This window comes from Monodon monoceros, unplaced genomic scaffold (genome assembly GCF_005190385.1).
Source record: "Monodon monoceros isolate NGI ecotype Baffin Bay Population unplaced genomic scaffold, NGI_Narwhal_1 Super_Scaffold_5, whole genome shotgun sequence".
Taxonomy (NCBI): Eukaryota; Metazoa; Chordata; class Mammalia; order Artiodactyla; family Monodontidae; genus Monodon; species Monodon monoceros.
In genome coordinates this window covers 70703539-70724881 of record NW_021703782.1, presented here as the reverse complement: position 1 = coordinate 70724881, position 21343 = coordinate 70703539, and the positions used below count along the sequence as shown (strand labels likewise).

Sequence of the window (21343 nt, the reverse complement as noted above, 5' to 3'; positions counted from 1 at the left end):
AGCAGTGAGAGGCCCGTGTACCACAAAAAAAAAAAAAAAAAAAAAGAAAAAGAAAAAAGGCATTCCACAATAAAGATGTTAAAAAAAAATTAAATAAATAAAAAGGCAAAAAAAAAAGCTATACATACTACTATATATAAAATAGATATCTAATGAAGGCCTACTGAATAACACAGGGAACTCTACTCAATACTCTGTAATGACCTATATGGGAAAAGAATCTAGAAAAGAGTGTATATGTATAAGTTTTTCACTTTGCTGCACAGCAGAAACTAACACATTTTAAATCAACTATACTCCAATAAAAATTAAACATTTTTTTAAAAATTAAAATAAAACAAAAAAGTATATTAAATGCTCTAGGGCAACCACTAAAAAAAGTTTAAAAAATTTTAACTGATGTGCCAAGAAAAGAGAGAAAGTGGAATCATACAAAATGTTCAATTAAACTGCAAAACGAAGAAAAGACATGGTAGACAAAAACAGGAACAAAGAACAAGGGCAATAAATAGAAAACAGTAACAATTATGGTAGATATTAATTTTAAGAGAATAAGAAAATAAGCCACAGAATAGGAGAAAATATTTGCGAACAACACATCTGATAAGGACCTGTTATCTAAAATATATAAAGAACACTTTAAACTCAACAAGAAGAAAACAAACAACACAATTAAAAAATGGGCTAAAGATCTTAACAGACACCTCACCAAGTAAGACTGACAAATATGCATATGAAAAGATGCTCTACGTCATATGTCATCATGGAAATGAAAATTAAAACAACAGTGACATACAACTACATACATATTAGAATGGCCAAAATCTGGAATAATGACAACACCAAGTAATGACAAAGATGTAGATGGAGCAATAGGAATTCTCAAACATTGCTAGTGGGAATTCAAAATGGTACAGTCACTTTAGAAGAAAGTTTGGTGGTTTCTTACAAAATTAAGCATATTTTTACCATGTGATCCAACAATCGGCTCCTTGATATTTACCCAAAGGAGCTGAAAACTTATGTCCATATAAAACCTACACAGCTGTTTACAGCAGCTATATTCATAACTGCCAAAACGTAGAAGCAACCAAGATGTCCTTCAGTAGGTGAATGGATAAACAAACTGTGGTACATCCAGACAATGTAATGTTATTAAGTGCTAAAAACCAAGAGTTATCAATTCATGAAAAGACATATAGGAAGCTTAAATGCATATCACTAAGTGAAAGAAGCCAGGCTACACACTGTATGATTTCAACTACAGGGCATTCTAAAAAAGGCAAAACTATGAACACAGTAAAACAATCAGTGGTTGGGGGAGTGAGTAAGGAATGAATAGCAGAACGGAGGATTTTTAGAGCAGTGAAAATACTGTGTGTGATACTGTAACAATGGACACTTGTCATTCTATGTTGTCCATACCACAGAATGTACAAGAGTGCACCATGATGTAAACTATGGACTTTGGGTGATTATGCCAGTGTAGGTTCATTTTTAGTAAAAATGTACTATTCTGGTGAGTGGTGTTGATAATTGCAGGGGGGCTCTGTATGTGTAGGGGTAGAAGGTATATGAGAAATGTCTATACCGCCCTCTAAACTTTGTTGTAAACCTCAAACTGCTCTAAAATAATAAAGCCTTTAAAAAAAAAGTTAATGGATAAGTATTGTCTTTGGAAGTGACAGAAAAAGGTGCTCAAATAATCGAGTTTCTCCACTGAAATGACGATTAAACTAACAAAAACTCCCAGAATCAACTTTCTTGCAAGTCTGGAATTTAATAAAAAACTTACAGCAACCAGGGAAAAATGAAAGAGGAAAAGACAGCTGAATTTCAGAAAGATAGCACTCTGGCATTTCTGTTTATCTGCCTATCATCCCCATTCCTTAGCAAAGCAGTGGGCAATATTCCTGGTGTGGCTTCCTGGAGCCAGGGGACTAACACAAGCTGCTATGCTGTGAATGTCTGTGTCCCTCAAATTTCATTTGCTGAAATTCTAATGCCTAATGTGATGGTTATTTGGAGGTAGGACTTTTGGGAGGTGATTAGGTCATTAGGGCAGAGCCCTCATGAATGGGATTAGTGGTCTTTAAAAAGAGGCGATAAAGGCTCCAGGATAGGTTGCAAGCCGCCACTGCTGCCCTCCTGGGCTCCAAGAGCAATCTTGAGCTGCTGCTGCCACCCTTGCAGGCTCTAGGAGTGGTTGCGAGCCGCCTCCGCCGCCATCATGGGCTCTGTAGGCGTGCACGAGTTGCCATTGCCACCAAGTGCCCTGGGAGTGGGTGCCAGTAGCTGCATCTACACACCCCCTACTAATGGGGATAATAATGGCCAGCACATGCTGAGGAAAGAAGGCCACAGGCATTCATACTAAAAACAGCCCTCACACCAAATATATTAAACCCACACAAGCTACCCAGGGATGCTCACACATATAAAAAGCCCTCCAAGACCACAGTAGACAACTGTTTCTCTAAAACTCACAGAGTAAGAGAAATATAAGTAAAATGAAGAAGCAGAGGAAACACTCCCAGTTAAAAGATCAAGAGAATTCCCCTGAAAGAACAAACAATGAAACAGATATCTTCTGTCTAACAGACACTGAGTTCAAAAAGGAGATAATGAAAATACTGAAGGAATTAAGAAAGGCTATTGACAGAAATGCAGAGTACTATAAAAAGGAACTAGAAAATATAAGGAAGAGCTAAGAAAACTCATTTGCTGAGACAAAAAGTGAGCTAAAGGCAATGAATAGGAGAATGAATAATGCAGAAGAAAGAATAAGTGATCCGGAAGATAGAATAACGGAAATCACCCAATCAGAACAGCAGACAGAAAGCCAAATGAAAAAAAAAAATGAAAGCAATATAAGAGACCTATGTGATAATATACAATCTACACATAATAGGGATTACAGAAGGAGAAGAAAGAGACAAGGGGATTGAAAAAGTATTTGAAGAAATTATGGCCAAAAACTTCCCTCAACTAAAAAAGGCAACAGAAATTCAGGTACAGGAAAGCACAGAGAGTCCCGAACAGACCTACACCAAGACATATTATAATCAAAATGTCAAAAGTTAAAGGTAAAGAGAGGATTCTAAAGGCAGCAAGAGAAAAACTAAGAGTTAATTACAAGGGAATCCCCATAAGGCTATGGGCTGATTTCTCTACAGAAATGTTTTTGGCCAGAAGGGAATGGCAAGATACATTCAAAACCCTAAAAGGGAAAAGTATGCAACCTAGAATACTCTACCCAGCAGGATTATCATTTAGAATAGAAGGAGAGATAAAGAATTTCTCAGACAAACAAAAACTAAAAGAATACAGCAATACTAAACCTATCTTAAAAGAAACACTGACAAGTCTTCTCTAAACAGAAAAGAAGCAAGAGTCTATAGGAAAGAGAAAATCACAACTGGCAAGTAAATCACTTAACTAAGCCAGTACATTTTTTTATTTAAAAAAATCAAAACAATCTTGTGAAAACAATGATAACCACAATGAACAGCAAAAGGATAAACATGAAGAAGTAAAAGAGGACTTCAAAATCATAAAATGTGGGGGAGAAGAGTAAGAAAAGGTAGATTCTTTGTTTTTGTTTTTTTTCCAATGTGTTTGAGCCTATATGACTATCAGTCTAAAGCAAGTATATAGCAAGGGGTAAAAATACTTAAAAAACAGGGTAACCACAAAGGAAAAACCTGCAATACATTCGCTAAAACCTAAAAGAAGAAAACAAAGGCATAAAATAAAAGGAAATCATCAAACCACAAAAAAGAAAAGCAGGGGAATTCCCCGGAGGTCCAGTGGTTAGGACTCTGCGCTCTCACTGAAAAGGGCCCGAGTTCGATCTGTGGTCAGAGAAATAAGATCCCACAACCCGTGTGGCATGGCCAAGAAAAAGGAACAAAGAAGAAACACTGAATCAACTGGAAAACAAGGTTTAAAAAGGCAATAAATACATATCTATCAATAATTACCTTAAATGGCAATGGCCTAAATGCTCTAATCAAAAAACAAAGAGTGGCAGACTGAATCAAAAAAACAAGAGCCTACAATATGCTGCCTACAAGAGACCCACCTTAGAGCAAAGGACACACATAGATTGAAAGTGAGGGGATGGAAAACATATTTCATGCAAACGGAAATGACAAAAAAGTGAGGGTCGCAATACTTGAATCAGACAAGATAGACTTTAAAACAAATGCCGTAAAGAAAGAAAGATAACGAAGGACACTATATAATGATAAAAGGATGAACATGAGAGGATTTTACACTCATCAATATATATGCACCTAATACAGGAGCACCCAAATACATAAAACAAATACTAACAGACATAAAGGGAGAAACTGATGGGAATTCAATAGTAGTAGGAGACTTTAACACCTCATTCACATCAATGGACAGATCTTTGAGACAGAAAATAAGGCAACAGAGATCCTAAATGATAAAATACAACAGACTTAATTGATATTTTTAGGACATTACATCCAAAAAAAACAGAATACACATTCAAGTGCACATGGAACATTCTCTAGGACTGACCACATACTAGGGCACAAAACAAGACTCAACAAATTCAAGAGTATAGAAATTATCTCAACAACTATTATGACCACAACAGCATGAAACTAGAAATCAACCACAGAAAAAGAAATGAGAAAAAAAAACAATTACATGGAGACTAAACAACATGCTACTAAAAAATCCAATGGGTCAACAATGAAATCAAAGAAGAAATTAAAATACACCTTGAGACAAAGGACAATGAAAACACAACCAACAAAATCTATGGGATGCAGCAAAAGCAGTTCTTAGAGGGAAGTTCAGAGTAATACAGGCCTTCTTTAAGAAAGAAGAAAAATCTCAAATAACCTAACCCACCACCTAAAAGAATCAGAAAAAGAAGAACAAACTATACCTAAAGTTAGCAGAAGACCAGAGGGGAAATAAATAAAATAGAGATTAAAACAAAAATAGAAAAAAATCAGTAAAACCAAGAGCTGGGTCTTTGAAAGGGTAAACAAAATTGACACACCTCTGAGCAGGCTCACCAAGAACAAAAGAGACAAGACCCAAATAAACAAAATAAGAAATGAAAGAGAATAAATCACAACTGATACTGCAGAATTACAAAAAACCATAAAAGAATACTATGAATGATTATATGTCAACCAATTTGACAACCTAGAGGAAATGGACAACTTTCTAGAAACATACAGCCCACCCAAATGGAATCAAGAAAAAATAGATAACTTGAACAGACTGATCACTAGAAGTGAAACAGAATCTGTAATGAAACAAACTCCCTACAAACAGAAGTCCAGGGCCAGATGGCTTCACAGGTGAATTCCACCAAACATACAAAGAAGAACTTATACCAATCCTCAAACTCTTCCAAAAGACTGAAGAGGAAGTAACACTCCAAAAGACATTCTGTGAAGCCAACATCACCGTGATACCAAAACCAGACAAAGACACCACCAAAAAGAAAATTATAGGCCAATATCTTTGTTGAATATAGATGCAAAAATTCTCACCAAAATATTAGCAAACTGAATTCAACAATACATAAAAAAGATCATACACCACGACCAAGTGGGATTCATCCTAAGTTCACAAGGATGGTTCAACAAATACAAATCAATCAATTTGATACACCACATCAACAAAAGAAAAAACAAAAACCACAGGATCATCTCAATACATGCAAAAAAGCATTCAATAAAATTCAACATCCATTCATGATAAAAACTCTTACCAAAGTGGGTATAGAGAGAACATATCTCAACATAATAAGAGCTATTTATGACAAACCCACAGCCAATATAATACTCAGAAGAATTCCTGCTAAAATGTAGAACAAGACAAGGATGCCCACTCTTATCACTTCTCTTCAACACAGTACTGGAAGTCCTAGCCACAGCAATCAGACAGGAAAAAGAAATAAAAGGTATTCAAATTAGTAGGGAAGAGGTAAAGCTGTCATTATATGCAGGTGACATGATACCATATACGGAAAACCCTAAAGACTCCACAAAAAAAACCTACTAGAACTGATAAACGAATTCAGCAAGGTAGCAGGATACAAGATTAGCATACAGAAATTGGTTGCATTTCTTTACACTAACAATGAAATATCAGAAGGGGAATGTAAACAAACAATTCCTTACAAAATAGCATCAAAAAATTAAATACGTAGGAATAAACTTCACACAGGAGGTTAATGACTCATATGCTGAAAAGTACAAAACATTAATAAAGTAAACTGAAGATGATTCAAAGAAATGGAAAGATATCCCATGCTTTTGGATTGGAAGAATTAATATTGTTAAAATGGCCATACTACCCAAAGCAATCTACAGATTTAATGAGATCCTTATCAAATTATCCATGACATTTTTCACAGAACTAGAACAAATAATCCTAAATTTTATATAGAACCATAAAAGACCCAGAATTGCCAAAGAAATCCTGAAGAAAAGAACACAGCAGGAGGCATAACCCTCCCAGAATTCACAGTACTACAAAGCTACAGTAAACAAAACAGTGTGATACTGACACAAGGACATATGGATCAACAGAACAGAATAGACAGCCCAGAAATAAACTCACTCAACTATGATTAATTAATCTTCGACAAAGGAGGGAAGAATATACAATGGAGAAAAGACAGTATCCTTAGCAAATGGTGTTGGGAAAATTTGGACAGCCGCACGTAAATCGATGAATTTGGAACATAGTCTCACACCATACACAAAAATAAACTCAGAATGGCTTGACACCATAAAACTCCTAGAAGAGAATATAGGAAAACATTCTCTGACATAAATCATACCAATGTTTTCTTAGGTCAGTCTACCAAGGCAATAGAAATAAAAGCAAAAATAAACAAATGGGACCTGATCAAACTTACAACCTTTTGTACAGCAAAGGAAACCATAAACAATACGGAAAGACAACCTATGGACTGGGAGAAAATATTTGCAAATGATGCGACTGACAAGGGCTTAATTTCCAAAATATACAAACAGCTCATACAACTCAGTAACAATAGCAACAAAAAAACCAAAACCACTATAAATCAAAAAATGGGCAGAAGACCTAAGTAGACATTTCTCCAAAGAAGATATACACATGGCCAACAGGCAGATGAAAAGATGCTCAACATCACTAATTACTAGAGAAATGTAAGTCAAAACTACAACAAGGTAGCACCTCACACTAGTCAGAATGGCTATCATTAGAAAGTCTACAAATAAATTCTGGAAAGGGTGTGGAGAGAAGGGAACCCTCCTATACTGTTGGTGGGAATGTAAATTGGTACAGCCACTATGGAAAACAGTATGGGGGTTCCTCAAAAAACTAAAACTGGAGTTTCTATATGATCCTGCAATCCACTCCTGGGCATATATCTGGAGAAAACTATAATTTGAAAAGATACATGCACCCCAATGTTCAATGCAACACTGTTTACAACAGCCAAGACATGGAAACAACCTAAGCGTCCATCAACAGAGGAATGGATAAAGAAGATGTGGTAGGTATATACAATGGAATATTACTCAGCCATAAAAAAGAATGACATAATGCCATTTGCAGCAACATGGATGGACCTAAAGATTATCATACTAAGTGAGGTAAGTCAGAAAGAGAAAGACAATCCCATACAATATCACTTATATGTGGAATCTAAAAGATGACACCAATGAACTTACCTATGAAACAGAAACAGACTCACAGACATAGAGAACAGACCTGTGGTTGCCAAGGGGTAGGGGGGAGTTTAGGATTAGTAGATGCAAACTATTATATATAGAATGCATAAACAACAAGGTCCTACTGTATGGCACAGGGAACTATATTCAGTATCCTGTGATAAACCATAATGGAAAAGAATATGAAAAAGAATACATGTATGTATAACTGAGTCACTTTACTGTACAGCAGAAATTAACACAACATTGTAAATCAACTATACTTCAATATCATTTTTTTTAATTAAATAAAAGAAAAAAATGGGCAAAGGAATTTAATAGACAGTTCTCAAAAAAACTATACAGAAACAGCCAATAAATACATGAAAAGATGCTCAACATCATTAGCCATCAGGGAAGTGCAAATCAAAACCACAGTGAGATACTACTTTACACTCATTTAGGATGGCTGTAATCAAAAGGACAGAGAAGTGTTGGCAAGGGTGTAGCTAAATGGAAAACTCACACAATGCTGGTGGGAATGTAAAATGATGCAGCTGCTTTGGAAACAGTCTGTCAATTCCTCAAAAAGTTAAATATAGAGTTACCATTTGAGGCAACAATTCCACTCCTAGGTATATAAACCCAAGAAAACTTGAAACTTGTCCATACAAAATACTGTCCATTAATTTTCATAGCAGCATTTTTCATAGTAGCAAAAAAGTGGAAACAAACCAAAAATATCCATCATCTGATGAATGCGCAAACAAAATGTGGTGTGTCCATACAATGAAATATTTGGCAATAAAAAAGAATGAAGCACTAATTCATGCTATACCATGGATGAACCTTGAAAATATCATGCCTATTAGTAAAAGAAGCCAGACAGAAAAGGCCACATATTATATGATTCCATTAATATGAAATGCCCCAAACAAATTCTTAGAAATAGAAAGTAAATTAGTGGGACTCCCCTGGTGGCGCAGTGTTAAGAATCCACCCCCAATGCGGGAGACATGGGTTTGATCCCTGGGAAGATCCCACATACCATGGAGCAACTAAGCCAGTGTGCCACAACCACTGAGCCTGCACTCTAGAGCCCGCGAGCCACAACTACTGAAGCCCATGCACCTAGAGCCCGTTCTCCACAAGAGAAGCCACTGCAACGAGAAGCCCGCAAACCACAATGAAGAGTAGCCCCCGCGCGCCGCAGCTAGGGAGAGCCCACGCGCGCAGCAACGAAGACCCAACGCAGCCAAAAATAAATAAATAAATAATTTTTTAAAAAAAAAGAAAGAAAGTAAAATAGTTTTTACCAGACACTGGGGAGAGGGAGCAATGGGGAGTGACTGCTAATGGGTATTAGTGTTTCCTTTATGGGGTGTTAAAATGTTCTGTAATTAGGTAATGATAACTGTTGTACAAGCTTGTAAATATACCATGTGGATTTGGTATACAATACAATGTGACAAAAAAGTGAATTGTACACTTTAATGGGTGCATTGTATGGTACGTGCATTATACCTCAATAAAGCTATTTTAAAACAGAAGATAAAATAAAGACACTCCCAGATAAAAACAAAATTGTTAATGCTGTTTCTTTTTCAATACTGTGATTGCTGACATTTTTGTATTATTCTTTAGTGTCTCTCGGCATGAAGTTTTCTACTGAACATGTGTTATTTTAACAATCCCAAAATATATATATTAATGAAAAAAACTACCTTTCTAAAAATACAAAAGGACAAATTAAACCACAGTACTCTTTACAAAATACTGTATGACTAAATTCCAATCTCACAGTGAAATATTTTCTTACAGATAAGAGAAAATAAATTAATACTTACTTAACTGCTTGCGCTCCTGGTCTTTGCACAATCAAAGTGCTAAATTCTTCCACTACAATATCTAACAGTTCAGATTTTTGTTGTTGTTCTCTTAGAATAATAGACATACTTTTCAAGTGAACAAAAAACTTCATGGCTTCAAACTAGAGTATATTCAGAGGAATAAAATGAAAAAAATTATCTATATGTATATATATATATACATACAACAAATACTCCTATTTATATAGTTTATTCTTTCCAAAAACCAGAAAAATACTTCAAACACAACCCTTCATATATTAAAGGATCACCACATAACACTAAAAAGTAGGGGACAATCTTCATCCCTACCTTGGAAACTAAAATAAATGCAATATTTATAGACTCAAAGAAAGATGACAGAACAACTCAGTAACGTATATTTCTGAAAGGATTAAAAATAGGCATATCTATCACTAAATGCTCAGGTATAAGGCAAGAAAACATTTTACTGTTTTTGGCAAGGTTGGATCAACTGCTGTTTCACTATAGCCAATTGCTTCATATAGTAAAGTTTTTTCTTCAGGTGTCAACATTTCTTCAAGACCTAAAAATCATAAAGAAGTGTTTTATGTTCTTAACTGGTAACAAGATAAAACCGACCCAAAATTTAGCTGCTTTTAATAAATTAAATGCAAATTTTACTGTCTTTTTATAATACTTTTAAGAAATTATATTCACTGAATGCTAGATGGCATTGCCAATTTTAGAAGGTTTATTCTCCCATAATATAAATTGCTAAATACATAAATTTAGCAATATAAATTTCTAAATAGTTGTATTAAGCACACAAAATAGATACCTATATTAGGCACTTAATGGCATTGTGTTAAGCAACATACTTAGTGTACAAAGTAGGTAATATTAATACCATTTCTCCACACTTTATTACAGATGATGAAATTGAGGTTTAGAGAGCTTAAATAATATGCCAGGGCCACACTGCTAATAAACGATAGATCTAGGATGTAAACCTAAGCCCCTAAGCCTCCATGGTCTTAAGCATTTTGTTGGGAAGCAAAAATCTTTCCAACAAATAATTTCGATAAAAATTTACAGTGGTTTATACCCTTTCGGAATTTTTATTTTATCTATGACTGTGCTATACGCACTTACTAAATCCTCTAGACATAATGCTCTTTTGCAAGCATTAGTAAGATTTTAACATTTATTTTATTTGATTTTTATTTAACACATATATTTACAATATTTAATAGTAATATTACTGATAATAATAAGAATTATAATAAATAAATAAATAAATAAGACTTAAAATGTCTATTTTAATGAAAGAGAAAATTTCCTGCAAAACTTAATTTCACACCTGATGGTTAGCTACACTACCATAGCCTGATGATTAACTGCACTACTATAAAATGAAATGGACATACTTCCAGGTTTAAGATCTGGTTGTTGTTTAGTATACGATTCTGACCAAGTCCACAGCCAGCTAAACCATCCTTTATTATCCTCTGACTCTTGTGCTCCTTCTCTGAAAATCCTGTATCCAGCTTTCTTTACCTATAAAAGAATAAATTTACAAATAAATGACAAATTATCCTTTATTTAGTAATCTAAAGAAACAGGATGATATTTCTATAACTTATCTACTTTAGTGAATAAGTGTAAACAATAATCACACTGACAATAAAACATAGTAACCACAACATTGGCCAAACATCAGAATTTAGGATTACTAGGTACTTAGCACCACTGTCTTATAAGCAATGGTAATGGGGGGAAAAAATTGGCTTTCACCTTCATATGAACTCTCAGTATTTGATAAGCCCAATTAGTTAGAAAGAATTTTTTTCCCATAGAACCTGTCTGGTTTAAATACATGTAGCAAAACAGTGCATCAAATTTTCTTATAATAGAAATAAGCAAATTTGAACCCTTTTTAGGAAACAGTATATTACAGCACAATACCAGTAACATCACAACATCTATCAAATCTGTATAAATTCTAGATTTATTTTTACTAATTGAAAGACAATCTGGAATTACCTCAACTTCTGCCTGTTGTCTTGCTATAGTTATATTAAATACATCCAAAGTCTTTTCCAACTCCTAAAAATATAAATAAAGTGTGTTTACATAAATAACTTTATACAAATAATTTTCATATATTCTCTATCAAATTGCTATACTAAAGAAGAGATAGGAAGCAGAAAACAGGTCAGCCATCAACATAATATTCCTGTTAAATTCTGAAAAGCAATGCTTGTATATACGTCACCTTGGAAATTAGTAATGATGGAACAACTTTCTCAACAAAGAAATCATACATGTCATGCATGTAAGAGTTAGAATACTACAAGATACACAGGCACGTACTAGAAGATAACATACATGCACTGTTTTAAATGACTTTTATTTGGGCTTTAACTACAGTTAAGGGTAAACACATTAGTGTCACTTTCAACTAAAAATACAATTATACATCCTTCATATTACATGCACATTTCGTACGTCATCATTAAGATATATCAAGTAGATCTAGATACACTTAAAACTTGTTTTTAAATTTTATACTTTTCCAAGTATTTCAGTATAGCTACTGAAATAAATTTTATACTTTTCCAAGTATTTCAGTATAGCTACTGAAATAAACTGAGATAAGCTCAATCTTTCATCATATCTATACATTATTTCCATGATTACTTTTGAGAGCTTCATGCTCAAACCACTTTTAGTCCCAAAGAGAAACAGTGATGACCAACCATTACCTGGAAAACTTTACTCAGGGTTCTACAGTCCAGTAGACTTAGAGGGTTAAGGTTAAGATCCAAAACTAGGTAAGGAAATCTGTAACCACCAAAGCAGAAACCCAAGCATTCATAATAGCCTAGGTCTTCAGAAAGTCTTCTATTTCAAAAATAAAAATAAAACTCAATCTTAGGGAGTTTTTTGGAAATTGGCCTGGATTCATAATGATTCCATTACTTTTGAGAGACTAACTCTTCTTAGACTCCCTAAGCTGTACTTCATCCATCGGTAAAACAGTCCCGTCTAGAATATACCATAATGCTAAAAGATTAAGACTAATATTTAGAGAACTCAGGAGCCAGCTAATTAAACGTAAAGTTGCTGGTGAAGACCAGAAATGCCACAAGGATTAAGAGGAAAAAAAGCACTGTTTGAGCAAAAAATTCAGAAAAGTTCATACAAGAGATGGGATGTAAGCAAAACTTGAGGAATGAGTGAAACTGAGATAGAGATGAAGAAAGGCAGATGGAATGCATGAGCAGACTTGGCTATAAGTATAAGCATATACATATAGAAGACAGGAAATTTATTTGATTAATGCACAGTTAGATGGTAGCATAGGGAAAAATGGAGTGGTGACATAACATAAGGCTTTGAAACCAACACAGAGAAGACTGGAATCAATGGAGCAAATACTTTCTAGGCTTTTGAGGTTTGTAAATGTCATAATAATGTGAGGCTTCCAGTTACTATTTGCATAAACCCAAATCTCTCCAGATTGAGGAGAATCTCAAATTCCAAATGCACACAGGAAAACATCACCAGGGTTTGTAACATCCAATAGAAGTTAAGGAGTATGAAAAAGTCTAGTAAGTAAAAGAGACAGAGAATGATCAGTACAAATTAGAACAGATAATTAGGGACTGTTAGTCACTAAAGACTGAGGAGTTAAGTAGTACAAAATATTTAACAAATTTTTTAAATGCTAACCTCCAAAGAGTTGAGAAGTTCACCAGACGGCTTCTTACATGTTAGCTTTTTTTTATACAGTTCTTTATATTGCTTCATTTTTTGCCTATGTTTTCTTATATGCTTCCATGACCACATCCGTAAGTGGGGCCGAACATTTACTTCAAGAATACCACGTATAGCATAAACCCACCTAGTTAAAAAATAAAAACAAAAACCCTACGCTTAAAAACAGTCTCAGACCAACAGTATAAAATATAACTGATACTGCTTCTACTCTAACAGCATACATAATACAGAGACTATGAAAATGGTATATTATCTGGGCACTTGCTTCTTCCCAGCTCTATTAGTAATTAACAATACACTATTTAGTCTTATCTCTTTCCTAAATGAAAATAATCAAAATCACTGAATTTTGTTACAATAAATATAGTTCTACAGAAAAACTATTAAAGTATTAATTGGCAACTAGGACTTCAGCCACTTCAATAGTAATTAGTCAACTGAAAGAGTAATTGCAACTTCTAGAAACTAGGAAAGAGCTTAATAACTGGAAAAATAAGACTTTTGAATTTTAAAAAGGGGTTGCACTTTATAGACTACCATAACCCTTTCAGGTTTATAATAGGTTTAATATGTCTGATACCAAAGTTTGAAAACTAAAAAAAGACACGGTTAGAAAACAAACTGGGATATGTTTCTTAATAATTCCAAAAATACAGTAAATGAATGGAATGCTAGTATTTCCAGTTGTAAATTCATTATAAAGAATCCTTTAACTTAATTTTACTCATGTAATAAGCAAAAGCCACTACAAGTGTTTCAAGACAAATATTACATTATAGTTTCTATCAGCCCTTAAAGAGTATCTTAAAAAGTCAAGAAATTCACTTTTATACCGTATTTTTTAAATCTTAAAAAACATAGATTGAGCAATTCCACTGGGTATCTACCTGAAGAAAATGAAAACACTAATTCAAAAAATATATGCACTCCCATGTTCACTGCAGCATTATTTACAAGAGCCAAGGTATGGAAACAACCAAGTGCCCATTGATGGATGAATGGATCAAGAAAATGTGTGTATATATATACACACAATGAAATGTTATTTAGCCATAAAAGGAATAAAATCTTGCCATTTGTGACAACACGAATGGCTACTGAGGGCATTATGCTAACTGAAATAAGTCAGACAAAGAGAAAGACAAATACTGTATGATCTCACTTATATATTGAATTTAAAAAAATGAGCTCATAGATCCCGAGAATACACTGGTGGTAGCCAGAGGCAGTGGGTCGGGGATGCTCAAAATGGGTGAAGGGGATCCAGAAAACTTCCAGTTATAAAATAAATAAGTCATGGAGATATAATGTACAGCATGGCAACTACAGTTAATAATACTGTATGGCATATTTGAAAGTTGCTAAGAGAATAGATCTTATAAGTTCTTATAACAAAAAAAATAGTTTTGTTAACTATGCATGATATTGGATGTTAACTAGACTTATTGTGGTGATCATTTTGCAATATATACCAATATCGAATCATTATGTCATATGCCTGAAACTAATATATGTCGGTTATACTTCAATTTGAAAAAATTTAAGGCATATTACCATTCTTTGGCATGGTAGTGGAGAGGTACATCAGGTTTGAATTTCCTATATGGTAGATTTTGCGTCATCATATCAACCGATTCAAGAAGTTCCATAAGACTGAAATACTGAAGAATGAAAAAAATTAAAGTTCTTAAATGTTTCAGATTTTTTAATTGTCAAAGATAAAAGTTAAATTATTGACTTTTTTAAGGAAATGTTATCATATACCATTATGAGTTTTTGAAAAACATTTAAAATCTTAGCTCTCCTTTTATCAAACTATAACTCACAATTTAAAATTTCATTAAAAAAATCACCTGTGGTTTATTAAGTTCAATTGTTATGTCATGTAACTCAATATCCAGGCTTATTTTGGGGGCAGAAAAGTCAAAATCCAATCCACGGTTCATCTGAAGTTTGGCATTAGCAGATATGGGGCGAAATACTGGAAAATAACACAGATTTTTAAAAATTAAATTGAGTTTTTTTCAAGAGTCTCAAAGTGCTAAAGGAATCAAGTTGAAAATGCTGATTTTCATTTCTTATATACCCTTTCTACAGCTCCCAGATTTCCATACTACTATGATTTGATCATATGAACTGTCACTTAGTGTTGAAGAGTCTTTTATATTTTTCCTATCTATAATTCATATTGTCTTTTATGAGTACAATAAAAGCTAAGTGAACTCCTCAAAACAACAAAATAATCCTTACAAGCAGGAACACTCTCTAAAAGGCAAAACAGTCCAGTAAGACAATTTTAATAAAAGTATAGTTTTAAGGAATGAATATAATTAGAAATACTAAGGGGAAAAATATTTTATTTAGCCACTGACTTTCATTATATAATTATAATTCCTGAATTTCGGGTCAGTGTCTCTGTATCGATCTGTCCCCCCTTTTAACTTGAAAAAAGAGAGGAGATAAAATGAGAGTTTATCCAAGATAACCTTCTTGGCTCAACTCATAATCTAAGATTTCTCTCAACCCTTTGTATTTAGTGCCAAAAAGAATAAGAATAATGCAGAGGGAGACCAGTAATAGCAGAACCTAGAAAGATATCAACCACTAAATTATAAGCTAATTTGTATACAAAGATAATATATTCCTCTTCTTTTAATCATCCCTCAGGCATAGCACTAAATTCAAAAATACTTTTTTTTTTTTTTTGCGATACGCGGGCCTCTCACTGTTGTGGCCTCTCCCGTTGCCGAGCACAGGCTCCGGACGCACAGGCTCAGCGGCCATGGCTCACGGGCCCAGCCGCTCCGTGGCATGTGGGATCTTCCCAGACCGGGGCACGAACCCGTGTCCCGTGCATCGGCAGGCGGACTCTCAACCGCTGTGCCACCAGGGAAGCCCCCCAAAATACTTTTAATTTGAATAGAACAAGAAGTTATTCATCAATAGGGGACCAGTTAAATTCATTACTCTATACAACAGAATACTATACAGTTAAAAATGAGAAAAATTTATATGTACATAAATGGAAGGATATTGAAAGAGAAAGTTTAGAAAGTATATGTATAAAGCAATAAAACCAGTATTTGAAAAGTAAAATTATTCCTCTCCTCCAGCTTTAACTCTTGTATACCCACTATACCCTCCTTGGTTACAATAATTTATCCATCCCTGGGCTTCACCCTCTCCTATCTCTCTCAGATTTTAGCTCCTGGCAACTCTAATTTCTGGATTATTTCAATATACAAATGATCGTTCCAATACCATAGCCTCTCAGTTCCTTGGACTCTTCCCCCCTCACCTCATCCACTAGACCTTATCATACCGATATCCTCAACCTCTCAATAAACTCAGGCTCAAGCATCCAACTCTCCTACCACCACCATCTATCTCTCTAGTAATCCAATACCAAACCTCAAGTCTTAAGGGAACTACCATTCATTGATCCTCTATCTTTGCTCTGTCTTTCACTTCTGCTTCATGTCCTCAGCTCTCTCCCTACCCTGTTGACAGTTATTTCAGTCATTCCCTTGCATTCACCCTTTAACTCCTTGGCCCTTCTCACTTTGTTAATACTTACTAGGCAAAACTCGAATTCTGAATAAAGCCACTCTATTTACTCCACACCTCTATTTACTCCACACCTCTATTTACTCCACATCAATACCTATGCAGCTGTATGTGGTTGGGAAAAAACAAAATCACACTGATTGGTCTCACATTAATGTCATAAATCTCAAGTAGGTACTTAATGTTGTTGACTAATCACACAACATTCTTTTAGTCCAGGGATAGGCCAAACCTATACCACAGCCTGTTTTTGTATAGCAAGTGAGCTACGAATGATTTTTTTTTTTTTTTTTTGCAGTATGTGGGCCTCTCACTGTTGCGGCCTCTCCCGTTGCGGAGCACAGGCTCCAGACGCGCAGGCTCAGTGGCCATGGCTCACAGGCCCAGCCACTCTGCAGCATGTGGGATCTTCCCGGACTGGGGCACGAGCCCACATCCCCTGCGTCGGCAGATGGACTCTCAACCACTGCGCCACCAGGGAAGCCCAGGAATGATTTTTATACTTTTAAAGGGTTGTTTAAAAGAAACAGAAAAATATGTGACAGAGACTATACATAACCTATAAAATGTAAAATGTCTGTTTACTACATGGCCCTTTGCAAAAGGAAAATTAGCCAAACCCTACTCTGGCCCAGAGGTTCTCAAACTGTAGTATTCATCAAAATCACTAGGACAGCTTGTTAAAAACAGATTGCTAAGCTTCACTCTCAGATGTTCTGATTCAGTATGTCTGGGATGGGCCCTGGAATTTATATTTCTAACATGTTTCCAAGTGATACTGATGTTGCTAGTCTAAACAGCACTTTGATAATACTGCTCTCGTCAATTCATTCTCTCATTCCCCTACATGGCTATCTCATAGCCACTCCTCCATCTGAAAACCTCTAATTCCTCAGATAGTTTAAAAAAAAAAAAGAGTTCAGAAGAAAAAAACCCCATTAACTCCAATCACCATATTTACTTGTTCACCCAACACTAAGACTTCCTTCCTTCCTTCCTCCCTCCCTCCCTCCCTCCCTCCCTTCCTTCCTGGCTGTGTTGGGTCTTCGTAGCTGCATGCAGGCTTTAGTTGCAGCAAGCCAGCAGCTACTCCGCATTGCAATGCATGGGCTTCTTATTGTGGTAGCTTCTCTTGTTGCAGAGCACGGGCTCTAGGCGCACGGGCTCAGTAGTTGTGGCCTGTGGGCTCTAGAGTGCAGGCTCAGTAGTTGTGGCACATGGGCTTAGTTGCTCTGCGGAATGTGGGATCCTCCCAGACCAGGGCTCAAACCCGTGTCCCGTGCATTGGCAGGCGGATTCCTAACCACTGTGCCACCAGGGAAGTCCCGGACTTCTCTCCTATAATTGAAATCTATCTTATAAACAAACTGACCATGATCCTACCTGTGGCAAAGCACTCCACTTGTACACTAGATTCTACCCCCTTTCACCCATGTCAATACAGAAATAATCCCTTCTCTCTCTTATTTTTCATGTTCTATGGATCATTCCAATCTTAGCCTATAAACAAGATGCTATCTCTCCCATTAAATAAAAACACAAAAAACAAAACCAAAAAGAAATCCTTCATTCATCCTTCCCCCTCCAGCAAGTGTGCCAGTTATCAACTGATTGCCCATAACCTCCAGATCACCCTTCCCTGCCTGCTCTAAAACCTAGATTTGGGTCCTTTAAATAGTTTTTCTTTACCAGCTAGCACAATGTTAATCTTTATCAGCAGAGGACACGGGAGAGATACTGCAGGAGCAAGGAGTTATGCTTCCTGGTTCTAATGTACTCATTCAGCAGACTCCTGCAGTGCCATGGTTCTGCAACACGCAGCTCCTAAAGAAAATGGCTTCTCCAGTGTCCAGGTCCTCCAGCACAACAGATTTCTTCAGCACCAGGCTCCTCAGTACATGGCAGCTTGCACCATCCAACAGCCAGCAAATTCTCTCAGTACGCTGCTAAGGCAGTTTTATAGAGTGGAGTGCCTTCTGGAGACAACTCTCCATGAGGCTCCCTTAAGGGTCTGTTTCCCTAAAGTTCCTGAATGAGAATTTACAGGTTTAACTGGCAGGGCACCACAGACTTTCCTGCCTCCTAGTGACCCATGGCCACACCCTTTCCAACAAGTTCTAGATCTCAGTGCTGAGGGAGGTAGACTCTCTTCTTTGGACACTCCACCTAAGTCCTAGGGTAAGGGCTGTTCCTTCTATCTACTATTCTTATATTCTTTAGAGTTCTCTTTACTTTTTACTAGCCAATCCCTTGTTACTTTAATCCCCTGTTATATTTAGTAATTCTTCATAAATACTTTCCCTGCTCAAATTAGTATGTGGTTTCCCTTTCCTCATCAGACTCTGACTGAAACAGCCAGAAATAACAGTAGGGTAAAGGAGAAATAAGACAAATTTGAAGTGACAGATTTGAGAATCATCAACACACATGACACAGAAAAGTGTTTTGCTTCTGCATATATATTATAAATATATTTAATTTTGTGGGAAAATTAACATGAAATATCACAGTGACATCAACAATATTCATTTAAAATTTATACTGATTACTTTAATTGTACATTTATTTTATGAAATGTACTTACCAAAATCATAACCTTCTGGAATAATACTTTCATCAACAATACCATTCCTCAGGCTGTCCTATTAAAAGACAAATTGATTTTATTTATATTCGTGTCAATATACCTTTATTCTACAAAATCCTATTATATGCAAAAGAAAAATGCCTAAAAGCAATTAAAAAAAAAACTCAAACTTAGCAGAACTTAGCTAAGAAAATATTAAAATGGTTAGACACTATCTCATTAAACTACTATTATATAAGACTGCTCTAGAAATTTTTAGGATATGTGTGTTTATATATATGTGTACAAGCACATACACAAAATTTGACAGAATTCAACATTTATGAAAAAAACTCTCAACAAAGTGGGTACAGAGTTAACGTATCTCAACATAATGAAGGCCATAGATGACAAGCCCACAGCTATCATCATACTCAAGGGTGAAAAGTTGAAAGCTTCTCCTCTAATATCAGGAATAAGACAAAGAAGCCCACTTTCACCAGCTTTATTCAACAGAATATTAGAAGTCCTAGCCAGAGAAATTAGGTAAGAAAAATAAAGGCATACAAATTGGAAAGGAAGAAGTAAAACTGTCACTATTTGCAGATGACATAATAATATAAATAGAAAACCCTAAAGATTCCACCAAAAACTGTTAAAACTAATACTAAATGAATTAAATAAAGTTGCAGGATATAAAAATCAATATATGGAAAACTGAGGTGTTTCTATACACTAATAACAAACTATCAGAAAGAGAAATTAAGAAAAAAATTCCATTTACAATTGCATCAAAATGTAACAATAAATTTCACCATGGTGAAAGACTTGTACCCTGAAAATGATAAGGCACTGAGGAAAGAAAATGAAAAGGACAATAACTGATGGAAAGACATTCCATGCTCATGGATTTGAATAATCATCATTGTTAAAATGTCCATATTACCCAAAGCAATCTACAGATTCAATGCAATCACCATCAAAATACCAACTGCATTTTTCACAGAAATAGAAAAAACAATACTAAAATTCGTATGGAACCACAAAGGAACCCAAATAGCCAAAGCAATCTTGAGAAAGAAGAACAAAGCTGGAGCCGTCATGCTCCCTGATTTCTAACTAAATTACAAAGCTTTAGTAATCAAAACAATATGGTACTGGCATAAAAACAGATACAGATCAACAGAATAGAACAGATAACCCAGAAATCCCATGCATATATGATATGGTCAGTTAACAAAGGAGCCAAGAATATACAATGGGGAAAGGACAGTCTCTTCAATAAATGGTGTTGGGAAAACTTGACAGCCATATGCGAAAGAATGAAATTGCACTACTACCTTACATGATAAATGAAAATAACTCAAAATGGATTAAAGACTTGAACATAAGACCTGAAACCATAAAAATTCCTAGAAGAAAACAGGTGGTAATTTCCTTGACATCTGTTTTGGTGATGATTTTTTGGACTGGACAACAAAAACAAAGGCAACAAAAGCAAAAATAAACAAATATGACTACACCAAATTAAAGGCTTCTGCACAGCAAAGGAAACCATCAATTACATGAAAAGGGAACCTTATGAATGAAAGAAAATATATGCAAATCATATACCTGATAAGGGGTTAATATCTGAAATATATAATGAACCCATATAACTCAAAAGCAAAAAAATAAACCATCCAATTAAAAAATGGGCAGAATACCTGAAAAGACATTTTTCAAAGAAGAAATACAGATGGCTAACAGATACATTAAAAGATGCTCAATAACACTAATCATTAGAGAATGCAAATCAAAACCACAAAGAGATACCACCTCATACTTGTTAGAATGGCTATTTTCAAAAAGACAAAAAATAACAAATGTTGGTGAGAATGTGAAGAAAAGAG

The 21343-nt window shown here is 35.1% G+C and overlaps 1 protein-coding gene across 5 annotated transcripts in view; it reads right to left on the bottom strand.

The window, feature by feature from the left end:
- Positions 1–21343, bottom strand: part of VPS13A (vacuolar protein sorting 13 homolog A) — a 237092-nt gene that overhangs the window by 176308 nt on the left and 39441 nt on the right. For 4 of the 5 annotated variants that reach the window (XR_003790666.1, XM_029201746.1, XM_029201744.1 and 1 more), the window contains exons 10-17: positions 19470–19527; positions 15172–15299; positions 14873–14979; positions 13271–13442; positions 11579–11641; positions 10963–11092; positions 10024–10118; positions 9551–9693 (exon numbers count right to left, since the gene is read on the bottom strand). Coding sequence is in view for 4 of the 5 variants with exons in the window: in XM_029201746.1 (XP_029057579.1) it covers positions 9551–9693; positions 10024–10118; positions 10963–11092; positions 11579–11641; positions 13271–13442; positions 14873–14979; positions 15172–15299; positions 19470–19527 (896 nt within the window). In the remaining variant the exon portion in view is untranslated. The remainder of the gene's footprint in view (positions 1–9550; positions 9694–10023; positions 10119–10962; positions 11093–11578; positions 11642–13270; positions 13443–14872; positions 14980–15171; positions 15300–19469; positions 19528–21343) is intronic. The other variant, XM_029201747.1, reaches the window with a different exon arrangement.